This window comes from Oncorhynchus masou, chromosome 12 (genome assembly GCF_036934945.1).
Source record: "Oncorhynchus masou masou isolate Uvic2021 chromosome 12, UVic_Omas_1.1, whole genome shotgun sequence".
NCBI classification, from domain to species: domain Eukaryota; kingdom Metazoa; phylum Chordata; class Actinopteri; order Salmoniformes; family Salmonidae; genus Oncorhynchus; species Oncorhynchus masou.
In genome coordinates this window covers 84,098,768-84,123,175 of record NC_088223.1, presented here as the reverse complement: position 1 = coordinate 84,123,175, position 24,408 = coordinate 84,098,768, and the positions used below count along the sequence as shown (strand labels likewise).

At 43.4% G+C, this 24,408-nt stretch overlaps 1 protein-coding gene across 1 annotated transcript in view; it reads left to right on the top strand.

Moving 5' to 3' along the window:
- The window catches only part of LOC135550959 (PDZ and LIM domain protein 4-like), a 37,026-nt gene extending 14,640 nt beyond the window's left edge, over positions 1-22,386 (top strand). The window contains exons 3-7 of the mRNA XM_064982262.1: positions 10,048-10,135; positions 15,292-15,530; positions 15,838-16,013; positions 20,016-20,169; positions 20,886-22,386. Coding sequence (XP_064838334.1) covers positions 10,048-10,135; positions 15,292-15,530; positions 15,838-16,013; positions 20,016-20,169; positions 20,886-21,090 — 862 coding nt within the window. The 3' untranslated portion in view covers positions 21,091-22,386. The remainder of the gene's footprint in view (positions 1-10,047; positions 10,136-15,291; positions 15,531-15,837; positions 16,014-20,015; positions 20,170-20,885) is intronic.
- The last annotated feature ends 2,022 nt before the right edge of the window (positions 22,387-24,408 follow it).

Below are 24,408 nucleotides of genomic sequence, written 5' to 3'. Positions count from 1 at the left end.
CAAAACAAATATTTATTTTTTTAGCCTCTACTCCATCAAATGCATGCTCTTTTCAATCTGTCAGGCGCATGAGCAAATGATTAGGGAAACCATAACTGGAGGTTAGAGATGAAATGCCATCCAACCTCTCCTGCAGAACCAAATAAGTGAATGCTGTTTCACATTCATCCATCTTTTCTATTCTCCACGGCTTAAAGAGAACATCCAAAAGGCAGGTCACATGACGGTATGGGGAACACAGCAGCACGACGCCCCGGTATCTACTGGCATGTGACCTTTTACACTACACCATTGAGTAATTTCTGTTGGCCTGAGCTGCTCTACTCTTGATGGTGTGTTGCACCGATAACTATGCACCCTTTTCTCCAGCCCCAGCTGAAATGAGCTGCTCGCATTCAGTGCTAGGTAGGTATGGAGCTGGTGGAATGGGGAGGTGGGGAAAATCCACGTGGGTATAAGTGTTACTTTCCGGGGCAGATTTGTGCTGTGTGTATGACTGGACATTCAATTACATTGACTGCATGTATAGTGTAGTTTAGCATTGGATTTCTCTCTTAAACCCAGAGGATATAGGGCACTTCAAGTCCCTCACTTTATGTAATGGGTGTTACATATTTGACCTGCTGTTACGAATCCCTTTTGGCCTGACAGTCTAGAGGGGATGGTAATGAGACCCGTAACATAACTCATGCAAATTATAATAGTGACAAAGTAAAAGTGTGAACGAAATAACCAGGACAACTGAAATCTACCGTCAAACTCAAGGTTTATTTGAAACCACACGGTAATGGGGGGGGAGCAGGAAAAGGGGCTGAGCTGGACCCAAGGAAAGAAACCATAAGCATCCAAAACACCCCTGAGCTAGACTAGCCTACTTTAACAGCTAACTAACTAACCAAAATACAGTGGGTGGTCCGCCCAGTTCTAACTAGTGTATTTAACTAAGTTTACCTACGGGTAGTGTATGCACATGGGCGTCTTGGTTTCCCCTTTTCCCACCAACAAACACCATAACCAAAAACAATACTCACAGGTGAGGACTAAGTGCTATGGAGGTGCTCAAACAAAAGAGAGGTTAATACAGAAAGAGAGAGTGAAACACAGAGACCTACAGACATGGCATTTACAGAGAGATTGAGCTCTAGAGCAAACAACTGACAGGGTTTTTAAACAAAGGGAAAGGAACTGTGATTGGGTAGGAAACAGGAGGAGGTGTGTCTTCTGATTTGATGATTGGTGACTGATTGGGGAGTGATGATTTTCACCTGTGAGGGGAGAAGGAGAGAAGAAACACACACAGGATACTTGTATCCGTAACACCTGCATTTGAAACCTCAGAAGGTACATTCCTTTCACACTTACACTAAACACAAGGGAGGGGAGATTTTGGGGGGCTTAATATGGATAATGCTAACTTTATTGATTTCTTGACAACAGGAATGTTGTGTTGCATGTCAAAATCCAAAGTATTTGTCATATGCGCTGACAACAACCGCTGTTGACTTCACTGTGAAATGCTTTTTACTGTATTGGCCCTTTCCCAACAATGCAGAGTTAAGAAAATGTTGATAAATAAAAAGGAAACATTATCATTGTAAAATGGCAACAATGACACTATATACAAGGAGTACTGCTACTGAGTTAATGTGCAGGGGTACGAGGTAGTTGAGGTAATATGTACATTCAGAAATTATTTATACTGCTTATTCTGTACAGGCTTCCTTTTCACTTTGTCAATTAGGTTAGTATTGTGGAGTAACTACAACGTTGCGTCATCTCCAGTTATCTCACAGCCATTAAACTTGAACTGTTCTCAGTCACCATTGGCCTCATTGTGAAATCCCTGAGTGGTTTCCTTCCACTCCGGCAACTAAGTTACGAAGGGTGCCTGTATCTTTGTAGTGACTGGATATATTTATACACCATCAAGTGTTATTAATAACTTCATCATGCTCAAAGGGATATTCAATGTCATTTTTTTTTACCCATCTACCAGTAGGTGCCCTTTGGGAGGCATTGGGGAACACTCCCTAGTCTTTGAAATTCACTATTCCACTGTGGTACCTTACAATTATCTGAATGTGTGGTGTACAGCGATGAGGTAGTAATTCAAAAATCATTTAAAATACTATTTCTGCACAGTCCATGTAACTTAGGACTTAAACATATTTTTACTGCTGAACTTATTTATGCTTGCCATTATGAACGGGTTGAATACTTATTGACTCCAGACATTTCAGCTTTTAATTAGTAAAAATATAGAAAAACACAATTCCACTTTGACATTGTGTACTTTTTGAAAGCACTACATGTAGGTAGGGGTAAATGTGACTAGGCAACCAAGATGGACAATGAACAGAGTAGCAGCAGCGTATGTGACAATTGCTTGCGTGGTTACAGTCCAGTGAGTGTGCATAGTCAGTAAAATAAATAAAATAAAGGGCTCAATGCAAATCATTTGGGTGGCCATTTGATTCATTGTTTAGCAGTCTTATCACTTGGGGGTAGAAGGAGCCTTTGGTCCCATACTTGGTGCTCTGGTACTGCTTGCCATGTGGTAGCAGAGAGAACATCTATGACTTGGGTTATGTTTCCTGGGGAGACGGAAGTGTTGAACTTGTAGATGTATTTTTGTTTGGAATGACCAGAAGAGGCGGAGGCCAAGTTGATCCAGAAAATAATATTTTTGAGAACAACAGACCAAGCCCTCATTAAAAGACTCTGCTATAAAGGACACTGTGAGGCTGGAGAGGCCTGTAATTTTCTGGTGCTGCCGTTGGATAAATATATCAGCATACATCTCTGCTTGTGAACCAAAATGACATTGGTTGCAGTGAAGCTTGAAGCACTTAAGTACAAGAAAGTCTAAGTTATACCTCTGAATTCATTACTTTCATGACCATTTTTTTTCATAACCTGTTTTTAAAGAGCCTTCATAGAAGAAGCCCTTAGTAGCTAACCAGAGAGCCTCATGAAAGCAAGTCAAAGAAATCTATGCAGTTCATAACTGGGCTTGGAAGAGCAGCTGTTTTTGGAAAAGACATTTGTCACACAGCAGTTGGAAGGAAAGAGAAAGGCGGAGGAAGACACGCCAGGGCCCGGTTTCCCAACAGCAACTTAAGGCTAAGTTCATTGTTGGAACCTTCATAGGCGCATCGTTAAATCTCTGCGCTGTTTCCCAAAACCACCGTTAACGTTTCAATTGAAAATGCTCGTAATCGAACACCTGCCTCACCACTCGCAGGAGAGGATTTGATGTATAGTTTTTTTTGTTGCCCTCCTGTGTATAAAGTCACATCTCAATTAAACATGGCTACACCATGCGACGCGATTCTGTCTGACTCCAGAACAAAGTTGACCACGCAGTTGCTAATGTCTTTGCAATTGAAACAAACAAGCAACATAGAAAAATATACAAATGAAAACCAAGATGACTGCATTCAAATATAAAGGGTAACCTTTAGGTACATCTCAATATGATTGAAATGTATTTAATGTTCAATAAATTGAGTTATTTTGCTAATTGTCGGCTGTCTAATTCGTCTCAACATATTTCATGATGTGTAGCCTAACATTTGCGCAATGATGCCAAATCTATTTAAAATAAGCCACCTCAATATTTGCAGCCGTAGGTGGTAATATCTCTCTAGGAGCTGATCCATCAGTATTGTGAAGGACCGATTTGAATGGAGAAAGCTATCGAAAGAGATCACATATTGTTATGTTGTGTTGCTACCATGCAGTGTGTCATGTTTTGCTGCCTTGCTATGTTGTCTTGGGTCTCGCTTAATGTAGTGTTGTCTCTGTGTTTTGTCCTATATTTATATTGTATTTATTATATATATTTTTTTTAAATCCTAGGCCCCTGTCCCTGCAAGAGTCCCTTTGGTAGGCTGTCATTGTAAATAAGAATTTGTTCTTAACTGACTTGCCTAGTTAAATAAAATATCAGTATCGACACATTCTAAAATGCACTTAGCGACCGTTCTTTCTGCGTAGTGTTTTGGGAAACGCATGTTACGTCTTTGGCCGGTTTGTAGGAAAGGTGCGTTGTTTAAACACACTATCGTGAACCCTGGCCCAGCTTCAGTAGAGCTTGACACAGTCACCACTTCAACCTATCCAACCCCTTTGCTTCATTTCCAGCCCCTGATATGCTCCCTCAGCACTGCGCTGTGAGGTAAAATGGCTCTGCTAGTTTGGCATTTCTGGCAGCCTGATCTAAAGGTGTGTCTCGCAGGGAGACTGGCCGTTACTAAACAGGCCCCGCTCCAAGTTCACTGTGGCGTCAGCTTCGGGCGGACAGAAACCTGGCGGGTCAGGGCTGTATTGAAACATGTCATATCTCCCTTAGCTGCACTGTATATCTTGAGCCTCAATGAAGACACGGTCTAGCTGTGGTGCATCTCACCTCTCAACTAATGAAGTCATGAGACCAGTGGGGTGGGGGGGGGGGGCTGAGAGGGGTACAGAGACTGAGGGTGAGAGCAAAACAAAGCGGGAGTGGAAGTTTTGCCACAGTTGTCCTGGTCTGACTGCCTGGACAGTGAGTCAAAGCTGTGGAATTATGAATGGTACAGGGATTTGACGCGCAGTACTCCTGATAGGGAGGGGACAGCCAAAGAGGGGAAAAGTCATCCCAGGGCACTGATGTTGCGGTTGAAAATGCAGCATCAAGTGAGCTGGTGGTCAGGAGGGGAGACTCCAGCCCTGCTGCTGCCATTTGATTTGTCTTCAAAATCAGGAATCTAGTAAGTATCCTCCAGGTCTGGTGAGGAGACCCCATAAGTGTGGTTTTAACCAGTCTCCAAGATCAGAGGCTACATTTGATCTTGTCATGCTACTGATAATGAAGTAGCAGCATGATGGTTTTGATTTATAACAGTGTAATATCAAAAGACTGGTTTTCAGTGGGATCAGGAATAGTCCAGATTCATTTGATAACAGGAAGACGTTGATGTAATGCTGTTGCTCGTCATCCAGTTCTGAGGGTAGTTTCTCCCCTCTAGTCAATGCGGCATGGCATTTTCTCACAGCTGCCGAATTAAACCATCCACATTCTGGGATTGTAACATACTCTGTTTCACTGAAAAAATGGCTAGCTTGGGACATGCTGTCGGAGTCCGTGGACTGGAATATGTTCCAGGTAACCTCTGACAACAACATTGATGTATACACTGACTCGATGAGGAATTTTATAAGGAAGTGTATAGGAGATGTTGTACCCTCTGTGACTATTAAAACCTTCCCTAACCAGAAACTGTGGATTAATGGCAGCATTTGCGCAAAACTGAAAGCACGTACCACCGCATTTAACCATGTGACTAGGAATATGGCCGAATACAAACAGTGTAGTTATTCCCTTCGCAAGACAATCAAAATATCAGTGTAGAGACAAAGTGGAGGCGCAATTCAACTGCTCAGACACCAGACTTATGTGGCAGGGTCTACAGACAATCATGGATTACAAAAAGAAAACCAGCCCCGTCATGGACATCGTCTTGCTTTCAGACAAATGAAACAACTTTGCGTGCTTTGAGGACAATACAGTGCCACTGACGTGAACCACTACCACAGACTGTGGGCTCTCCTCCTCCGTGGCCTACGTGAGTAAACGTGTTAACCCTCGCAAGGCTGCCCAGACGGCATCCCTAGCCGCTTCCTTAGAGCATGCGCAGACAAGCTGGCTGGTGTGTTTACGGACATATTCAATCAATCCCCATCCCAGTCTACTGCATGCTTCAAGATGGTCAGCATTGTTCCTGTTCCCAGGAAAGCCAAGGTAACTGAACTACATGACTATCGCCCCGTAGCACTCACTTTTGTCATCATGAAGTGCTTTGAGAGACTAGTCAAGGACCATATCATCTCCACCTTACTGGCCATCCTAGACCCACTCCAATTTGCTTATCGCCCCAATAGATCCACAGACGATGTAATCACCACTATCCCATCTGGACAAGAGGAATACCTATGTAGAACGCTGTTCATTTACTACAGCTCAGCATTCAACACCCTATTACCCTCAACTCATAATTTAAGCTTGAGTCCCTGGGTCTTGACCCCGCCCTGCGCAACTGGATCCTGGACTTCTTGATGGGCCGCCCCCAGGTGGTGAAGGTAGAAAACATCTCCACTCCGCTGATCCTCAACACAGGATGTGTTCTCAGCCCTCTCCTGTACTCCCTGTTCACCCATGACTGTGTGGCCATGCAGGCCTCCAACTCGATCATCAAGTTTGCAGATGACACAACAGTGGTAGTGAGGGCTCCCAGAGTGTGGTGTCAGGAAAAATAACCCCAATGTCAGCTAAACAAAAGAGATGATCGTGGACTTCAGCAAAGGGAGCACCCCCCTATCCACATTGACTGGGCAGTTCCTTGGTGTACATATCACTGACAAACTGATAGTCCACGCACACAGACAGTGTGGTGAAGAAGGCGCAACATCGCCTCTTCAACCTCAGGAGGCTCAAATAATGTGGTGTGTCACCAAAAACCCTCACAAACTTTTTTACAGCTGCACAATCGAGAGCATCATGTCGAGCTGTATCACCGCCTGGTATGGCAACTGCACTGCCCACAACCGCAGCGCTCCAGACGGTGGTGTGGTCTGCACAATGCATCACCGGGGCAAACTATATGCCCTCCAGGACACCTACAGCACCTGGAGTCACAGGAAGGCAAAAAATATATTTTTTTATTTCATTTCACCAGTTGAGAACAAGTTCTCATTTGCAACTGCGACCTGGCCAAGAAAAAGCATAGCAATTCGACACATACAACAACACAGAGTTACAGATGGAATAAACTAAACAAAAAGTCTATACAGTGAGCAAAGATATTTAGGTCAGTTAGGATCACCACTTTATTTTAAGAATGTGAAATAATAAGAATTAAATAATAAGAATGTGAAATAATAGTAGTGATTTATTTCATATTTAATTTATTTCATCACATTCCCAGTGGGTCAGAAGTTTGCGTACACTCAATTAGCATTTGATAGCATTGCCTTAAACAATTTAAACTTGTGTCAAACGTTTTGAGTAAACTTCCACAAGCATCCCACAATAAGTTGGGATCTCTTTGCTCCCACACGCTTTGTCAGATCTGCCCACAAAATGCCATTTTGCCACAACTTTAGAAGTATGCTTGGGGCATTGTCTATTTGGAAGACCCATTTGTGACCAAACTTTAACATCCTGACTGATGTCTTGAGATGTTGCTTCAATATATCCACTTAATTGTTCTGCCACATGATGCCATCTATTTTGTGAAGTGCACCTGTCCTACCTGCAGCAAAGCACCCCACAACATGCTGCCACCCCTGTGCTTCACGGTTGGGATTGTGTTCTTCGTTTTGCAAGCCTCCCCCTTTTTCCTCCAAACATAACAATGGTCATTATGTCAAAACATTTCTATTTTTGTTTCATCAGACCAGAGAAAATGTATCCAAAAAGTACTATCTTTGTCCCCAAATGCAGTTGCAAACTGTAGTCTGGCTTTTTTTATGTTGGTTTTGGAGCAGTGGCTTCTTCCTTGTTGAGTGGCCTTTCAGGTTACGTCGATATAGGACTCTGTGGGTATAGATACTTTTGTACCTGTTTCCTCCAGCATCTTCACAAGGTCCTTTGCTGTTGTTCTGGGATTGATTTGCACTTTTTGCACCACAGTACGTTCATCTCTAGGAGACAGAACGCGTCTCCTTCCTGAGCGGTATGACGGCTGCGTGGTCCCATGGTGTTTATACTTGCATACTATTGTTTGTACAGATGAACGTGGTACCTTCAGGCATTTGGAAATTGCTCCCAGGGATAAACCAGACTTGTGCAGGTCTACAATTTTTTTTCTGAGGTCTTGGCGTATTTCTTTTGATTTTCCCATGTCAAGCAGAGGCACTGAGTTTGAAGGTAGGCCTTGAAATACTTCCACAGGTACACCTCCAATTGACTCGAATGATGTCAATTAGCCTATCAGAAGCTTCTAAAGCCATGACATTTTCGTGAATTTTCCAAGCTGTTTAAAGGCAGTCAACTTAGTGTATGTAAACTTCTGACCCACTGGAATTGTGATACAGTTAAATAATCTGTCTAAACAATTGTTGGAAAATGACTTGCATGCACAAAGTAGATGTCATAACTGACTTGCCAAAACTATAGTTTTTTTTAACAAGAAATTTGTGGAGTGGTTGAAAAACACAAGTTTTAATGTCTCCAACCTAAGTGTATGTTAATGTCCGATTTCAACTGTACACTCATTTATGAGCAAGGGGAGATGGAGAAGGCTCAGACCAAATGCAGTTAGTTCAGCCATGGAATCAGGCTCTGAAGGTCTTCCCTATACAGTACATGTCTCCCTTTTGGGTTATTGGCACTGGAAGCCAGTGAGGAGAGCGTAGAAGGCTGTTTGTTGTTGGCGCTCTGCACAGCTCGAATCCCTTGCAGACAGTTTCTCCACTAATCCCTCAAACGCTGACTCTATTGGAGCACATGCTAAACTAGATCGCTGAAAACAATATATTCCATTGTGCCTGGCCTATTGGTGTGTGTCATATTGTCTGCCTCTCCCTCGGCCTCTGTTTCCACTCGTACGTCTTTGGTCCTCACGGCTTTCTTACCATGTTCTATGGTTCTTTTGTATTTAAGCAAATGTCAATTTGTTCGCCGCCAATTGACTTGCTCATTAGTGTTCATATCTATCCAAGGAAACATCCTGGGATATAAAGTCTTGATATAAGTAGTGGGAAGGTCATCATCCCACGCAGCCTGCAGCTCATCCATCAAACACTTGCCCATAAAGCAGCCTTGATACGAACACCTCTGTGCTCATTTTTGAGGCATTGCCTCATGTGGCCGCAGCCATGCCAGCTGAATCGAGTGACCTCATCCTCCAGTTGTGAAGTTTACACCAGTGGAGAACTCAGAGGAATCATTGTTTTCTCCTGCCCCAGAGGCCTGCGTCTATGTACGTAGGTGTGAATGAATAGCTGTCTGACTTACTGAGTGGAGGGAAAATCATATTTGTTCCTCTACATACGCACACTGCCCTCTGCTCCCTCGCTGGGGCTGGTGTGATGACATGACATTGGCCTTTTGGAAGCTGCCCACATAACAGCAAATAGTCAAGCAATGGCACCCCTGACACGTTTGGAAAATGGTTCAGGAATTCTAAAAAGCATTACTCACTACTCCCTCAAGTCTTTCACTACCCCCTCAAGTGTGCCATTAAATGCTGTATAATGCCATGCCAATTTGGATTTCACCTTTTTATTACCATATGGTTTTATGGGAAGTTCTAAATCTGGCTGATGCAATTCTGTCTGGGACGTGTAGCACAGGGCATGTAGACTAGCCTATTGCATTTTTAAAACAGGACAAACGTACAGTATACGAATAGATTCTGTATTTAGTACATAAATGGGCCTAGCCATGGTAGGAAAAAATCACTTTGTCCTTCATTCAATGGGGTTTATTGTACAATGTCACCAGACACAGAGAGCAGACTTTCCTTATTTAAGCCTTTCCATCCTATTGTTTCTGTCCACCTGGATGACTGTCTTAACATGTTGAGCTAATCTAATAACAAGATGTACTGAGTTCATGGCGTAGTTTTGCTGATCTGCTGTAGAGATGACTATCATTAGTGTACTGGAATGTGGTCACCTTTAGCTGCCAGTGTTATGCCTGCCAAACAAAGACGCATGCCACTTGCTACTGTGAAATTATTTTTTGGAGGGCAGTGCACAATCTCATCCCATGGCATATGCCACTTATATTCAGCAGTGGTTAGTGGTATTTAATATGAATGTTCAAGTCATCTTTTTTTGATAACTGTGTTATGGTGTACGTGTCCTGAGATTCATCTCTTTTATTCCACGCTAACAATCATATCCAGAAATGTTATTTTAAGAGCATCTTAGTGACTGCTGTGAGCAAATAACCTGTAAACACATTGATTGGAGCACATATGACCTCTTTAAAAGCCTCTGAGCGTTTTTATAGATAAACAATGACTAACCTAGCTCTCTTTCCTGGGTATTGTTTTTCAGGTGTGAAGACAAAGTCTGGTCTCCAACTGTTATTGAAGATGGCAAGACCAGTCCATTCATGGCTACGTTGGAGTCTGAGTCCCCACAGGTATGAGCTGCACTTGTTTACATGGATACGATTATACAGATGATCTACTGATAAACTACTGTTTTCACATGATTTAGAGTTCCTCTGTCAGTTGGAAAGTATTGAAATTGGGCCTCAATTTGTTTCAAAACGATTATCTGCCAAATGCGTACTCAAGCAAGCCAAGCCCTTGCCGTTGAACTTTTCAGAGTTTTCCGACACTAACCAGTGTGAGGCAGAACAAGCAGACAATGTGTGTATTGTGGCTGGGACATTTGAGAAATGACCATTCCTCTTTAATTGTGGGCATTGGTGTCATGTTGGTCGTTTTCCCATGTCGCTTCAGTGGGGAAATCCCTGTCGACTGGGCTGAATGGTCACACAAAGGCCTGAAATGAAAAGCATCCGTCATCAATTGAAGGTTGAAACTATATACAGCAGACCGATGCCTGTATTGACTTCCACATCAGTAGGCAGGCTGGTGGACATTTTTTAATGAAAGAAAGCTTCAATACATAGCAAGTAAATTCTTTCATTAATATCACTGTAGGTGAATGGGACAGTGATGTTTTTGTCTATGTAGCTGAGCCTGAGTTTACATTTAGTATTTTATTCTTGGGGATTTGTCTTCAGAAATATTGACATTTTATTGATTTAATATGTGTGACATCCATTACTAAGTCAAAGCCACTGATCCTAACTCTAAATATTTCAAATGGTCTTGGGGTACATGGTTGATATCCTATTTTTTGCAAGCATGGTAGCAATAAGATCTAAATCTGCCTAGTGATGAACAAGGTGAAGGACCACCCAATTTCAGCCTTGAGGCAATCCAAGGAGACTGTCAAGTTTTCCTGAGAAGGGGTCCTGGGGATTAGGACCTCTTTTTGGATTTCACGATCTCAACACGAGCTGAAGTCTTGTCTTGATTAATACGAGGAAATACCAGACCTGAACGAGGGGGAGCAATCAACTTAAACTTTATATAAACAGACATGCATGCTAGCAGTACCTCTGTAATCAGAGAAGGCTGTACTCTCTATCTCCTGGAAGAGTTAGAGGGAGGTTTGGAAAGCTTGTATCCACTCTCTACTGAAAGACTCTGGTCTCCTTTTAATAGAGTTAAAGTTGAACTAAAAACAGCAAAGTGAGTACCATTTTGGCTCATTTGCTTCAGGGGGAGGGAAATGGTTGGTCCCTTGAGTTAGGCTAAATGAAGGACCCAGGTTATTTCCTGCTCCAGGCTAGTGTAATATACCTTGAAAGAGGTTACCGGCATTGAACAATGCTGATTGTGTTTTCCAGACATATTAGGCACCACACGTGAACTCCCTACTTAGCAGCTGAAGTCATTGGAAATTCCAAACTAGCATCTGGGAATTCTAGCTAGCAGGAAGTGACACGGTGGTGTTTCCTTGAACAAGGAGAACATGGGATATTCTCAAAGTTGAATGACTGCATTTTTGGATCTGAGCCTGAACAGCTTTGAAACGAAAACTATTTGTGGGGAAACTGGAGGAAAATTTAGTATTTCCATGAACTCGTCTTACTCATCAACAGACAAGAGTTTTGTAAGATTATCGGAAAAAAGTATGACTCATTTTGACAGTATTGCTAGAATAAATGGGGACTTATGCCTGTGGTCTACAGTGTGATGAGGTAGGTCCACAGGTGGCCAACCACATGCCTCTGTATTGCTCTGCATTGTTCCCTCAGACTCATTGGAATCACAATTGTGGCTTTTGCAGTGGGCTTGGAAACTATGGACCTTTTAGAATGTGGAAACAATGGGACTTGCATCACGATGGTTCCATTCTCAAGCTGCATTGGCAAGATGGAGAGAATTCTCCCTCCTAGCATTTGAGAACTGACAATACTGTCTAATTGTGATGTACTTATAGGATCTTTCTATAGGGGTTTAGTGTGCTGTTCCATACATACTCTACCTCTGTCAAACATGTTCAATTATGAGTTTTCCTCAAAATATACAATCAACACAGTGCCATTGAGAGTTCACATTCACTGCACCACATTCATCCAGGCCTTCAGATTGTGAACTTGTGACCCCACATATTTAGTTGTTTGTTTCCAGTAATGGGTGAAGTAATAACTAATCAGCTGGTAATCCCCAGAAATGTCAATCTGTATTTGGGTTGACCAAGAAGTCCCTCTCCCCCTGTCAGCGCACTGGGGAGCGGATGGGGTCATGGAGATCAGAGAATGGCGCGCTAGCTAGCCCGTTGTTTGTCTAACAGGCTGCCTACAGCCAGCCAGCTCTGGACACACTGTCCCTGTGCCTGCCTCTGGGATAGGAACAGGGGTCATAAAGAGCTCGTTTGTGATTGGTTAGCAATGCAGAGCGCTATGTGAAAAGCATAATTACCATGGGGAGGTATAGTATGAGGGGGAAACTTAAGCAGGAATATGATTTGAATGAGGGTCCCCTTCCTCACCTTCCTGCTCTATACCTCTCCCTGACCAAATTCTGCAGTGTGTCGACTTGGGTAACAGCAGTAAATATCTCGTCCCCCTCCTTTCTGAGTCCTTATTACTATAATACATGTAGCTTTAAGTCAGTTTTGTTTTCTCTCCCAGGAGTCCTGTGGTTCTGTCTAAACGGTCCCCAGTCTGAAAGACATAATTTCCCCCCCCCCCCGCCTAGTCACACAGGCTCAGTAGTCAGTCACCCAGAACCAAGAGCCATGCTTATTCACTATTGTAAAACAGGTCAGTGAAATCTGATGACTGACAGAATTTCTGAGCAGACAGAACTGCTTCTCATAAATACTTGCTGCTTTCTCTCTCCAGTGTTTCTGAGCTGGAGTCAAGAATTGAAGAAAGGGGATTTCACTTTTTCCCATGTAGGAACTGAACTGTATGTGGGCGACTGAAAGAGTGCCTGGTCGTACTATAGCAACATTAGTTTTGATTGTGTTGGTTTAAATAACAAGATAAGGTTACTAGGTGATGTTATCTGGTGATTTTAGATATGATTTAACAAAGCACACACTCTGTGGAAGGAGTGTCACCAGTTGGCACGATCTCATAAACTATTTTGTGCCGTTTAAAAAAAAAAAATCCCCATTACAGACCGGCATAGGTATGATAAATCAGTTTAATGGGACAGTCTGCTTGCTGTGATTTATTTAATGAAAGTAATGGTTACTTCCATACCTAAGAGCAACTTAAAAGCACTGACAGGTCCTAAATGTTACCAACCTGGCACTTTTAAAAGCTATGCACCAGATGTGCTGCCTTTTTATAAATCTGCCATCCACTCGTATCTTTTTGCTGCAGACACAAGGCCATATAACTGCATGTTATGCAGAAAAGTGTCTTCCAACTAGTGGTCTCTCGAGTGGTCTCGGCATTCAACAGACATAAACGTGTGTGCCAGGGATTTGAAGCAGACCTTACTCGCTTAGTCTCCCGAGCTCCATCGGTTAATGTGAAAATTGCCACTAAACAGGCAACATCCAAACATGTTTGTTCATTTAACATGCTTGAATACAGTAAATAATCACTGACGTTATCTGCATTCACTCTCGTGAGGGTTTGGTGTAGCCAAATTGTTTGCCAAGCATTTCTGCAGCCCTGTGGCTTTTCCCTCTTGGGGAGCTCGCTCAGGGCCCTGTGGCTTTTCCCTCTTGGGGAGCTCGCTCAGGGCCCTGTGGCTTTTCCCTCTTGGGGAGCTCGCTCAGGGCCCTGTGGCTTTTCCCTCTTGGGGAGCTCGCTCAGGGCCCTGTGGCTTTTCCCTCTTGGGGAGCTCGCTCAGGGCCCTGTGGCTTTTCCCTCTTGGGGAGCTCGCTCAGGGCCCTGTGGCTTTTCCCTCTTGGGGAGCTCGCTCAGGGCCCTGTGGCTTTTCCCTCTTGGGGAGCTCGCTCAGGGCCCTGTGGCTTTTCCCTCTTGGGGAGCTCGCTCAGGGCCCTGTGGCTTTTCCCTCTTGGGGAGCTCGCTCAGGGCCCTGTGGCTTTTCCCTCTTGGGGAGCTCGCTCAGGGCCCTGTGGCTTCTCCCTCTTGGTGAGCTCGCTCAGGGCCCTGTGGCTTCTATTGTAACTGTCTGAGGGAGGCGCTGGAATCCATCCACACGTCATGTTTACACAGATTAAAGAAGTCGTAAAAGGCCAAGTTTACTGTCATGTCACTGCAGGAACACTTCGTAATATAATGCACTCTTATTATTTTCTTCCCCTCTTGTACTTTGTTGCCAAGACCAGAAAATGAAAGGTTTCCTGCTACAATTACTGACGGTTATCATTGGAATGCGAGGGGGAGGGGCTGGGGGAGGGGTTGGGGAGCAGTGGTAGAGGGGTTGGAGGATGAGGGGGGGGTTGGACTGCTGGCTCAGATACAGCTACACTCACCCTCTGCTCTGATGGCCTGGTGGTCCTCTCCTTGTCACCCCCTCTAGGAGCTACTTGTCTGGGCTGGGGAGAGGGCTGGCTATATGGCTCAAGCCCAGGGTTTGAAACACAGCTTGGGGTTGGGTATGGTGTCTAGGGCTCGGCAGAGAGGGGATTTAGAAATGGCCTATGCGTGGGTGGTTGGGCCAGCCAGGGAACAAGGACCAGGCCACATCTGCTGAGATGACAAGACAGGGATCCTGCTGCCTGCCCAGAGAGTCTGAACCTCTGTTTCCTGGGGCCAACCAGTGAATTCACCCACCACTCAACACACACGCATGCGTTGGGATGACAACTATGTCTTGCACAACCATTTAAACAAGTCACGGCATTTGACATATTTACAGAGGATTTATGATTTATGATTGTGTGCCCCCTACAACAGCCATTAAGTCACTGTCTCTTGTTTGACAGTCATGCCACTAAAATCAACCGTTAGAAAAGTGATAACATCAACAAAAGATTGTAATCTGTAGCTTGAAGAGATGAACACACATGTAGCACCCACTCCACTGTAGATTATCAGTGCAGTTTGTAGAAGTCTGTCTGCAGAAGTAAACGTTGAAGTATTTGGTTACGTCATTGTATAGTTTGTGCAGGTCATTGCGAAATGTTTTGACCTCTGTGCCAACAGTCACCTTCATGCCTTGGAGATGATGTAATTCATGTTCCCATAAATGTTAGGTGACGAACAAGCAGACTATGACAGCTATAGAAGTGCATTGGAAACAACCATACTTTACTTAATGGCTCCTCTGCTCTTTCCTTCTCCAGAATTTCCGACCAATCAGCACTGGACCAATCACCGGTGGATACATCAGTGGCTACAGCAGCGGTCACAACGGCAGTGGATACAGCCGAAAACCCTCCTACATCTCCGAGCCACCGCACCTCAACAACATGCAGTACAACAACCCAGCCGGCCTGTACGCACACAACAATGGCAGCAATGGAGACAGAGACAGAGTCTTGCCAAAAAAAATGGGCAGCCTGAGCCTGAGCTCCCCACACAGGTGAGGCATGGTGGCCATGGAGGAGTGGAAAACCTTTGCAGTAGTTTCAAGATATCATGGTATATTCACCATGTCAATGTGAAGACCACGTATGAAGTGTTGTATAACTTGTTAATGTTACAGTATCTTCTGGGATTTTTACTTTGTTAAACTGCATTTTCTTTTTACCCTAAAAATAAGTCATGTTACGGCATTTACGAATTAAATCTAAAGACAATGCAACATTTAGTGGAGGCATTTCAGTCATAGAAGCTGTTGATCACACTGAATTCAGACTAAAAACGACTTAATTTGTTATCTCTTTCAGCCCTGAGCCTCTGACTCATTCTCCCCTGGGACGTAATGGGAACGGTCCTAGTTTTGAAGTCACCACAGAGTCAGACGTGTATAAGATGCTGCAGGACCCAGAGGAGCCAGCCTCTGCACCCAAACAGTCTGGCTCCTTCAAATACCTACAGGGCATACTGGAGGCAGAGGATGGAGGTACCCTCATTTGTGGCTCTATATGAGTCCATTTATTTAGCGGTTTGTACATGTCATTCACCCTATAGTTTATTTATTTATAAATGTGTGTATATGGGTCTCTCCCTCAAATGCCTTCTTTATCTGTACTACTTTCTACATTGTAGAATAATAGTGACGACATCAAAACTATGGAATCATGTAGTAACCAAAGTGTCAAACTAAATTAAATTTGAGATTTTTCAAAGTAGCCACCCTTTGCCTTGGTGACAGCTTTGCACCCTCTTGGCATTCTCTCAACCAGCTTTACCTGGAATGCTTTTCTAACAGTCTTGAAGGAGCTGCTTTTCCTTCACTCTGCGGTCCAACTCATCACAACCCATCTCAATTGTGTTGAGGTCGGCTGATGCAGCACTCCATAACTCTCCTTCTTGGTCAAATAGCCTTTACACATCCTGGAGGTGTGTTTTGGGTCATTGTCCTGTTGAAAAACAGATAGTGGGACTAAGCGCACACCCGATGGGAATGGCGTATCGCTGCAGAATGCTGTCGTAGCCATGCTGGTTAAGTGTGCCTTGAATTCTAAACAGTGTCACCATCAAAGCACCAACACACCACCACCTCCATGCTTCACTGTGGGAACCACACATGCGGAGATCATCCGTTCACCTATTCTGCGTCTCACAAAGACAGTGTTTGAAACCAAATAACTCATCAGACCAAATTTATTTGGGCTGCAATCTGAGGCTGGTAACTCTAATGAACTGATCCTCTGCAGCAGAGGTAGCGCTGGGTCTTCCTTTCCTGTGGCGGTCCTCATGAGAGTCAGTTTTGTCATAGCGCTTGGTGTTTTTTTTTAAGACTGCACTTGAAAAACCTTTCAAAGTTCTTGACATTTTCTGCATTGACTGACATTCATGTCTGAAAGTGGGCTGTCATTTCTCATTGCTTATTTGAGCTGTTCTCGCCATAATATGGACTTAGTCCTATTTGGCAAAATACCATCTTCTGTACACCACCCCAACCTTGTCACAACTGACTGGCTCAAACGCATTAAGGAAAGAAATTCCACAAATTAACTTTTAACTAGACACCTGTTAATTGAAATGCATTCCAGGTTACTAACTCATGAAGCTGGTTGACCGAATACCAAGTGTGCAAAGCTATCATCAAGGCAAAGGGTGGCTACTCAAATATACAGTTCTGATTTTTAACACTTTTTTTTTGGTTACTGCATGTGTTACTTCATAGTATTGGTGTATTCACTATTCTATAATGTAGAAAATAGTAAAAATAAAGAAAAACCCTTGAATGAGTAGGTGTATCCAGACGTGTGACTGGTACTCTGTGTGCATGTTCTGTATACTCATGATTGTTTATGTACATTTAGATATGTTTGTATATTTGAGCTAAATCGTTTCCGTTGGAAGTGTAGTGTGTGATTTGTTTCCAGACACAGGACTGTGTGAAGTTTATTGCATAACAACCTGAGGAATGACTTCCTGGTGTTTTTTGAACTATTCCAAGTAGTCCTAGGCTCTCTGAGGTCCTTAGGAGTCATGTGATGTTTTAGGATCAGCTTCTTCCATCATGGCCATGCCCTAGCTCCTCAAGGAGAACCCAAACAGACCAGATAATCCCTAGGAACCTGGCATCCTGTCTGTCGGAGCTCCCTGAGAAGGTTTTGGATGAACTGCAGGCCTTGTTATTCTTTGAATTTGTCGCTAATCACTTGCAGGTGTTACAGGAGTTTAAGGAAGAGAAGTCAATGGTTTCAACAGAATTTGATTAAATTGCACCAGGACGATTCAACTGCAGCAGGGTTTTAAATGTTTGTTTGTTTTTCACGACCACAAAAGGCGTAATTGACACTGGGTTAAGCTTCTGGTAAGATGCTGACACCTTGAAGCTCTGTTTGTTGCTCTCAGTCTGGAAATCCTTGTTTTGTTCTGAAGGATTTTATACTCTTTTCCAGCTCAGCGTTGATGTTAAGACCGAGAGGAGCGTTTGACTGCGTGTGATATTGTCATCCTCATCCGATTCAAAATAAAACGTTCCACTTTTGAAAATGTCGACATCCCTGGGATTTCAAGTGAGAACAAACGAGTTGGTCTGTTATGCTTGAGCTCGACAGGCTCAGATCTTACCATCTGCGGTGTCAGACAGGGTTGTTGGTGGAGACGATGGCATGATGGATTCGGTTTATTATTAGAGTGAAATCCCTGGCTATAGCAAATCACTGACAAATCACTACTTTACGGTGACACATAATAGTCAGATATAGGAGGGAAGTGATCATTTATTTACTTTGCTTTTGAGGATGCAGATGTGGCACACACTGTACCGCCTGTAGTTGAAAAATAAACAAGTCAACTCTGAAGTCTCTGCCAATCCCCTGTGTAGGAGTGTAACCCTTTTGAGGTTGTTCAAAGTAAGAAATATAGACTGGGTTACATAATGTTTTATTTAGTTTGTTTATCTAGTAATGCTACTCCCATTAGCCACTGCGGGTAGCCATGATCTGTTTCTAAAAAGCTGCTCCAATAACTAAGATAAATAGGTGGAACCTCCAGGCACCGGATCTACAAGTTGGGGGGGGATCACAAGCTTTGAACTTTATTCATAAAGACTTCTTAGTAGATGTCATTCCTATAGATAGAGCATCTTATTTTGACCTATATTATCACAGCAAAATAATCCTGCTGCAACAGGATTTGAACTTTTAGTCCATAATGTTGCTTGATCAGTGGTTAGCCTACTTTTGGCCAGCTAATAACCTATGTAAAGTGCCATACTGTTAATATAACACTTAGTTGGGGTTTTCAGTGAATTTATGTAAATCACAACACTCATCTGCACTTCCTGTGGTGCAGGAATATTCTCAGTAACAAGAGTGATCAAATTAAGATCCTACCATCTGTATGTTCCATCCTCTCCCATGGAGTTTATGGATGGGAATATCACGGGGGCAGCTCTCCATAATAAGACGATTGTCTGAGACATGAAGTGAATCTGTCAAATGACGCTAGCGCTGCATAGTGGCTCTGTACAAGTCCTATGATTGAACCTCCCTCTCACTTGTGAGCATCCCATGAGAACTTCTGACTGGAATTTGAGTGTAATGATGACTAGATGCGTAATAGATCAATTATTACGGCAAAAATAGACCCTGTTATTACTCAAAGCTCATAGTCACAGAGCATTAGTGAAGTGATGGAGACTTCTTTGTCAAGTACCAGGTACTTCACCAGGCCACGGGCATGCTGGGTTAATGGGCCACGTTGGCACCTCATCACTCCGTGGTTCAGGGGGAGTGTGATTGTAGCACTCTGGTGTGCTGGTCTGCTCCTTAATGTGGAATGTTTGCTCTGCCAGGCAACTGCTTATTTCATCTCCTAATTGATGTGTTCCTGCTGTGTGTCAGGTCCTGGCATCCCTGGTATGTGGAGGGGGGAGGCACAGGTAGAGAGAGGAATAGAGAGATGGGGAAGAAAGAAGTAGAGGCTAGCAGTGTGAGTGCTGCTCTGGCCCTGTGCCTGTACCCCTGCCATGCCCTCTGAGGGTAACGCACAAAGGGAGTGAAGTGGTAGCTGAGGAGTGATGTCTCTGTGGTGGATGGGAGCTGACCTTGGTGTCTACCTAAGCCAAGTGTGAACACCCTTAATTCTTCGTCATCTTTTCACTCAGAGCTGATCACTGCTTTCTGAGCTCATGCTGGTGTAGGGTGAAGTTGCCCCTAGACTGATCATGGGTAATTTTCCCCAACTAATAGTCCAGGTTAGGATCAGGGGAGGGGAAGCTGATCTTAGATCTGGTCCGAGGTGAAACTTCACCATGTAGCCTTATACAGTACATGACCTGGAACGTTACCTTCGCCCCGGTAGCCTCGTGCGTTACCTTCGCCCCGGTAGCCTCGTGCGTTACCTTCGCCCCGGTAGCCTCGTGCGTTACCTTCGCCTCGGTAGCCTCGTGCGTTACCTGGAACTCTGCTGGTCTTAACTGAGGTGTTTTCTTTGTCCACAGGTGTGTCCCCCACTGACAGGTCTGGAGTGAGAAGCGTAAGGTCCCCAGTTCAATCCCCAGTCCCTAAATTGGGCAGCCCCATTCCTGGTCCCATGGGCCCCATGCCTGGCCTACAGAAACTCCCCCAGTGCACGCGCTGTGGCAACGGCATAGTGTGAGTCATTATAAAACCGAAAAGATGACAACGATACGGTAGACTAGGTGTGCGTCCCCAAATTGCACCTTTTTCCCTCTAGGCCTATGGTGTGCTACTTTTGACCAGAGACTGCATAGGGGATAGGGTGCCATTTGTGACACAGTTTAGTCCTGCTCCAACGGGTCCAAGCTTATAAGATGTTCATATATCACTTTTTTAATAATTCAACCTCTGCACCACACCCTCTCCTCCTCAGAAACCCAGATGTGCTGGTAATCCCCACACTGCTCAAGCACCATGGATAAACAGTGATGTCATTTGAACAAGACTGTTGTGGAGGCTTAGCACAATGGATCTGTTGTATAGAGCGTTTACACTGGGTTTTAGGCAGGGCACTAAAGAATGAACCTACTTGTATAGCAGTAGTAGGTAGGATAAAGGGCTGGATACAGGGGACGTTCAGATTCAACCAAATTTATGGCTGTTTTTGAAGCTATTTTGTCCTTATTGGTTATGCAAATGCTCACATCCATGAATGGCATACTTGTAACTTGAATAAACAGGGATCTACTTAAGAAAATGTATGATATTCAAATAGCTCTTAATTGCTTCTCAATAATTATATAAATGATCTTTAACATTTTACTAACGTATGCACTTTGTGACAACTGCTGATGTAAAAAGGGCTTTATGAAATGGATTTGATTGATTGACTAATAACATGGTCTGTATAGGGGCACCATCGTGAAGGCCAGAGACAAACTGTACCACACAGAGTGCTTCATGTGTGATGACTGCGGCCTGAACCTCAAGCAGAGGGGCTACTTCTTCATTGAGGAGAACCTGTACTGTGAGACCCACGCCATGGCCCGTGTCCAGCCTCCTGAGGGATATGACGTGGTTGCAGTCTACCCCAATTCCAAGGTTGAACTGGTCTGAGCTGGTCAGGCTTTAAACACGACCCCCCCCCCCAGTCTTATCCACAGCTTCCAGCAGGCAGCAAGGTTTTCCAATCCAATGCGCAACATGTCTAAGCTATCGCCGGAAAAGATCATGTCAGTTTAGAGTGGGAGAGTGGTGTCCAGAGGTTTCTAGTCTCTCTCTAGCTCTTTCACACACACTTTACAGCATGCTATTCATTTTTTCTGACAGACCTTACATTTTTACTCCTGCTGAGTACAAAAAAATGGAGGGCTTTTCTTTGTCAAGAGCACTTTTAGATCTTGTTAAAACATAAGCAATTTTCAACAGAACGACATCTCACATCTGGGGGTGGTTTTCTATTTTTACCCTGCTGACTAAAATGCAGTTAATGGAATTAGGGTCAAGCACCTGACTGAGAATGGAATTGAACTTTTACTGCTTCTCACACAGTTACTACAGTTAAAGAACACCAGCTTTATTACAGCTGGTGAAATACATTCCAGTGCCACAAGAGAAAGCCTTTTGTATCTCCACTGTTGCAGCGTTTAAAAAGCTGTGGGGAGTAGAGTCCCAAGACAAGGACATGGAAAACAATGACTCTAGGATCTAACCCGTGAATCTAGGAACATGCGGGAATAATCTATCTATTTAGGTTCTTTGGCACATTCTGTAGAAACAGACAGTGCTTGTTGGCTGAGAGCCGGTATTTGAAAGTGTATATTGTTTTCTTGTTTTCTAGATATCACAGCCAAGTCCACTGAATTAATCAGACTTCTACATGTCCAGGGAGGGCATTTATGTGCTTTTGGAAATGACAAAAATATTCATGCTTGGCACAGTCTCTTCCCCTGAAATTGTAGGATGAAGTAGGATGAGGATTGTGGACCTGTACAGAATCATGCAGCCTGAGTGACGGCAAACAGTAGTTGGATGAAAGAGTGCTATTTGTAAAATATTTGATTCTTTAAAAAAACAAGTTTTAATTGTATTTTAACTCTATCTTAAAGTGCTTGTTATTCAATATCCATCATGACCCTAACATTTAGCTACTGGAATGCCAACTAGGACAGTAGTTTGTAAATTATGTGAAATTATTTTGGTGTTTTTAAGTTCTAATTGTACATATTTGTTTCATGTCTAACAAACTTAACTAGTCACTGCCTTCACATGTCTGTCCTTTTTAAATGCTTACCGTGTGTAGTCACACAGAATCCCCTTGTGTTTAACTTATTGTTTTGTAGACCCATTTCATTCTGGTTTCTTCTATTTGTTTTTTAAGATATAATAAAGTGAGAAATAAATAAAATCATACTCATGATTCAGCTATTTTATTTTTTTACAGGCATGCTGTATATAATGTGAACGTGAGAATTGTAGTTTAACTTGCCTGTGGAAACACAGCATAAAAATAGCAAGGGGTTCCAATATGTGAAGTTCTGTCCCTGACAAGGCACTTTACCCAACAGCATGTATTTTGACCTCCAACTTGGAGTTGAGGCTTGTCTCCCAAATTACACACTATGCCCTACATAGTGCACTGCTTTGGTGCCATTTGGGATGCACAGAAGTTGACTGATCCAGAGACATCCACTTCCTAGAGACCCTGTATTTGTTTGAAATTCCAGTGCCACAAAATGGGTTTCATGTTTTCATAACATTGTCTCTTACGTGTTTATGGGTTGTGAGAACAAGTACTCAATGGTTTTTAATTTGTCACTTTAGTGCTAGACTTTTAACACAACTGCCATTTTGAATAATGTTCTAAATGGTGGGATCAAAAACCTACACAACTTTAAAGTAATCATTTATTGTATGGTGAATGTTTGATTTTCCTCCCACAAAATGTTTGAGGACATTTTGTGTCACTTGATAGAACATGAGAAGCTTGAGGGTTGTTTAAGAACAAATGTCAAGTTTACCATACCGATGTATGGCTGAGATTCAGTGGTTTACTATAATCTGTAACATAAGGCGGGGGAGGCCTTCATACCCCATTAAATATGTCTTCATGCCGTATTAACGCGTTCAAAGACCACAATGGGTGCAGAGAGCGGGAGGGAGTGAGACAGAGGGGGAGAGATGCACGAGGAGGCAGAAGGGAAGAGTGAAATTGGTTGGTTTTAATTAAGTCTGTTAATAGCACAGTGATGTGGTTTAGCAACATGGCCAACAGTTAGTGACTTGATTCCAAGGCTTTGAACACTCCTCTTAAAAGACCGTGTGTAATATTTTCCACATTGGTGGCATGTTATGCCGTTAATCACAAGTCACTCACCAAACAGCAGCAGCAAGGAACATGGCATCTCGGAAGCTCGTCTCTCATACTTTCATCATGCATGGATAACATGATAAACTTCAGACTTAGCTTTCACAGCAGCTGAAATCGCTCACCATTAGGTTAGAATGCTTTACTCTTAATATATTTGCATGTACAGTGCCCTCGTGAATTATTGGCATCCTAGGTAAATATGATTAAACTGACTTTTTTCAGACTTTATCTGCTTGATCTCACACTCCATATCATACTGTATGACTCCAACCTTTTTAAGTTAAAATTGTTCACAGAAAAATCGTCATCAATGTTTTTGAATAAAATAATTGGTATTTTATTGGCACCCCTGCATGTAGTACTTTGCACCCTCCCTTTGCCAAGATAGCCACTCTGGGTCGTCTCCAAGAATGTTTGAAGTGGGAGAACACACCCCTTTGCCAAGAAAAGCGCTCTGGGTCGTCTCCTAGAATGTTTGAAGTGGGAGAACACACCCCTTTGCCAAGAAAAGCGCTCTGGGTCGTCTCCTAGAATGTTTGAGGTGGGAGAACACCTTCTCTTTTCCAAGATAACAGCTCTGAGTCATCTCTTAGAATGTTTGAAGTGGGAGAACACATAGGAAGGGATTTGAGTCCATTCCTCCATACAGAACCTCCAGACTCCCAGGTCCACGCTTGTGGACTCTCCTCTTCAGCTCATTCCACAGGTTTTTAACGGGGTTTAGGTCAGGGGACTGGGACGTCCATTACAAAAGCTTGATTCTATGGTCAGTGAACCATCTTCCTGTGGATTTGGAGGTATGCTTTGGATCATTTTATTTATTTATCCGTTATTTTACCAGGTAAGTTGACTGAGAACACGTTCTCATCTGCAGCAACAACCTGGGGAATAGTTACAGGGGAGAGGGGGATGAATGAGCCAATTGTAAACTGGGGGTTATTAGGTGACCGTGATGGTTTGAGGGCCAGATTGGGAATTAAGCCAGGACACCAGGGTTAACACCCCTACTCTTACGATAAGTGCCATGGGATCTTTAATAACCTCCGAGAGTCAGGACACCCGTT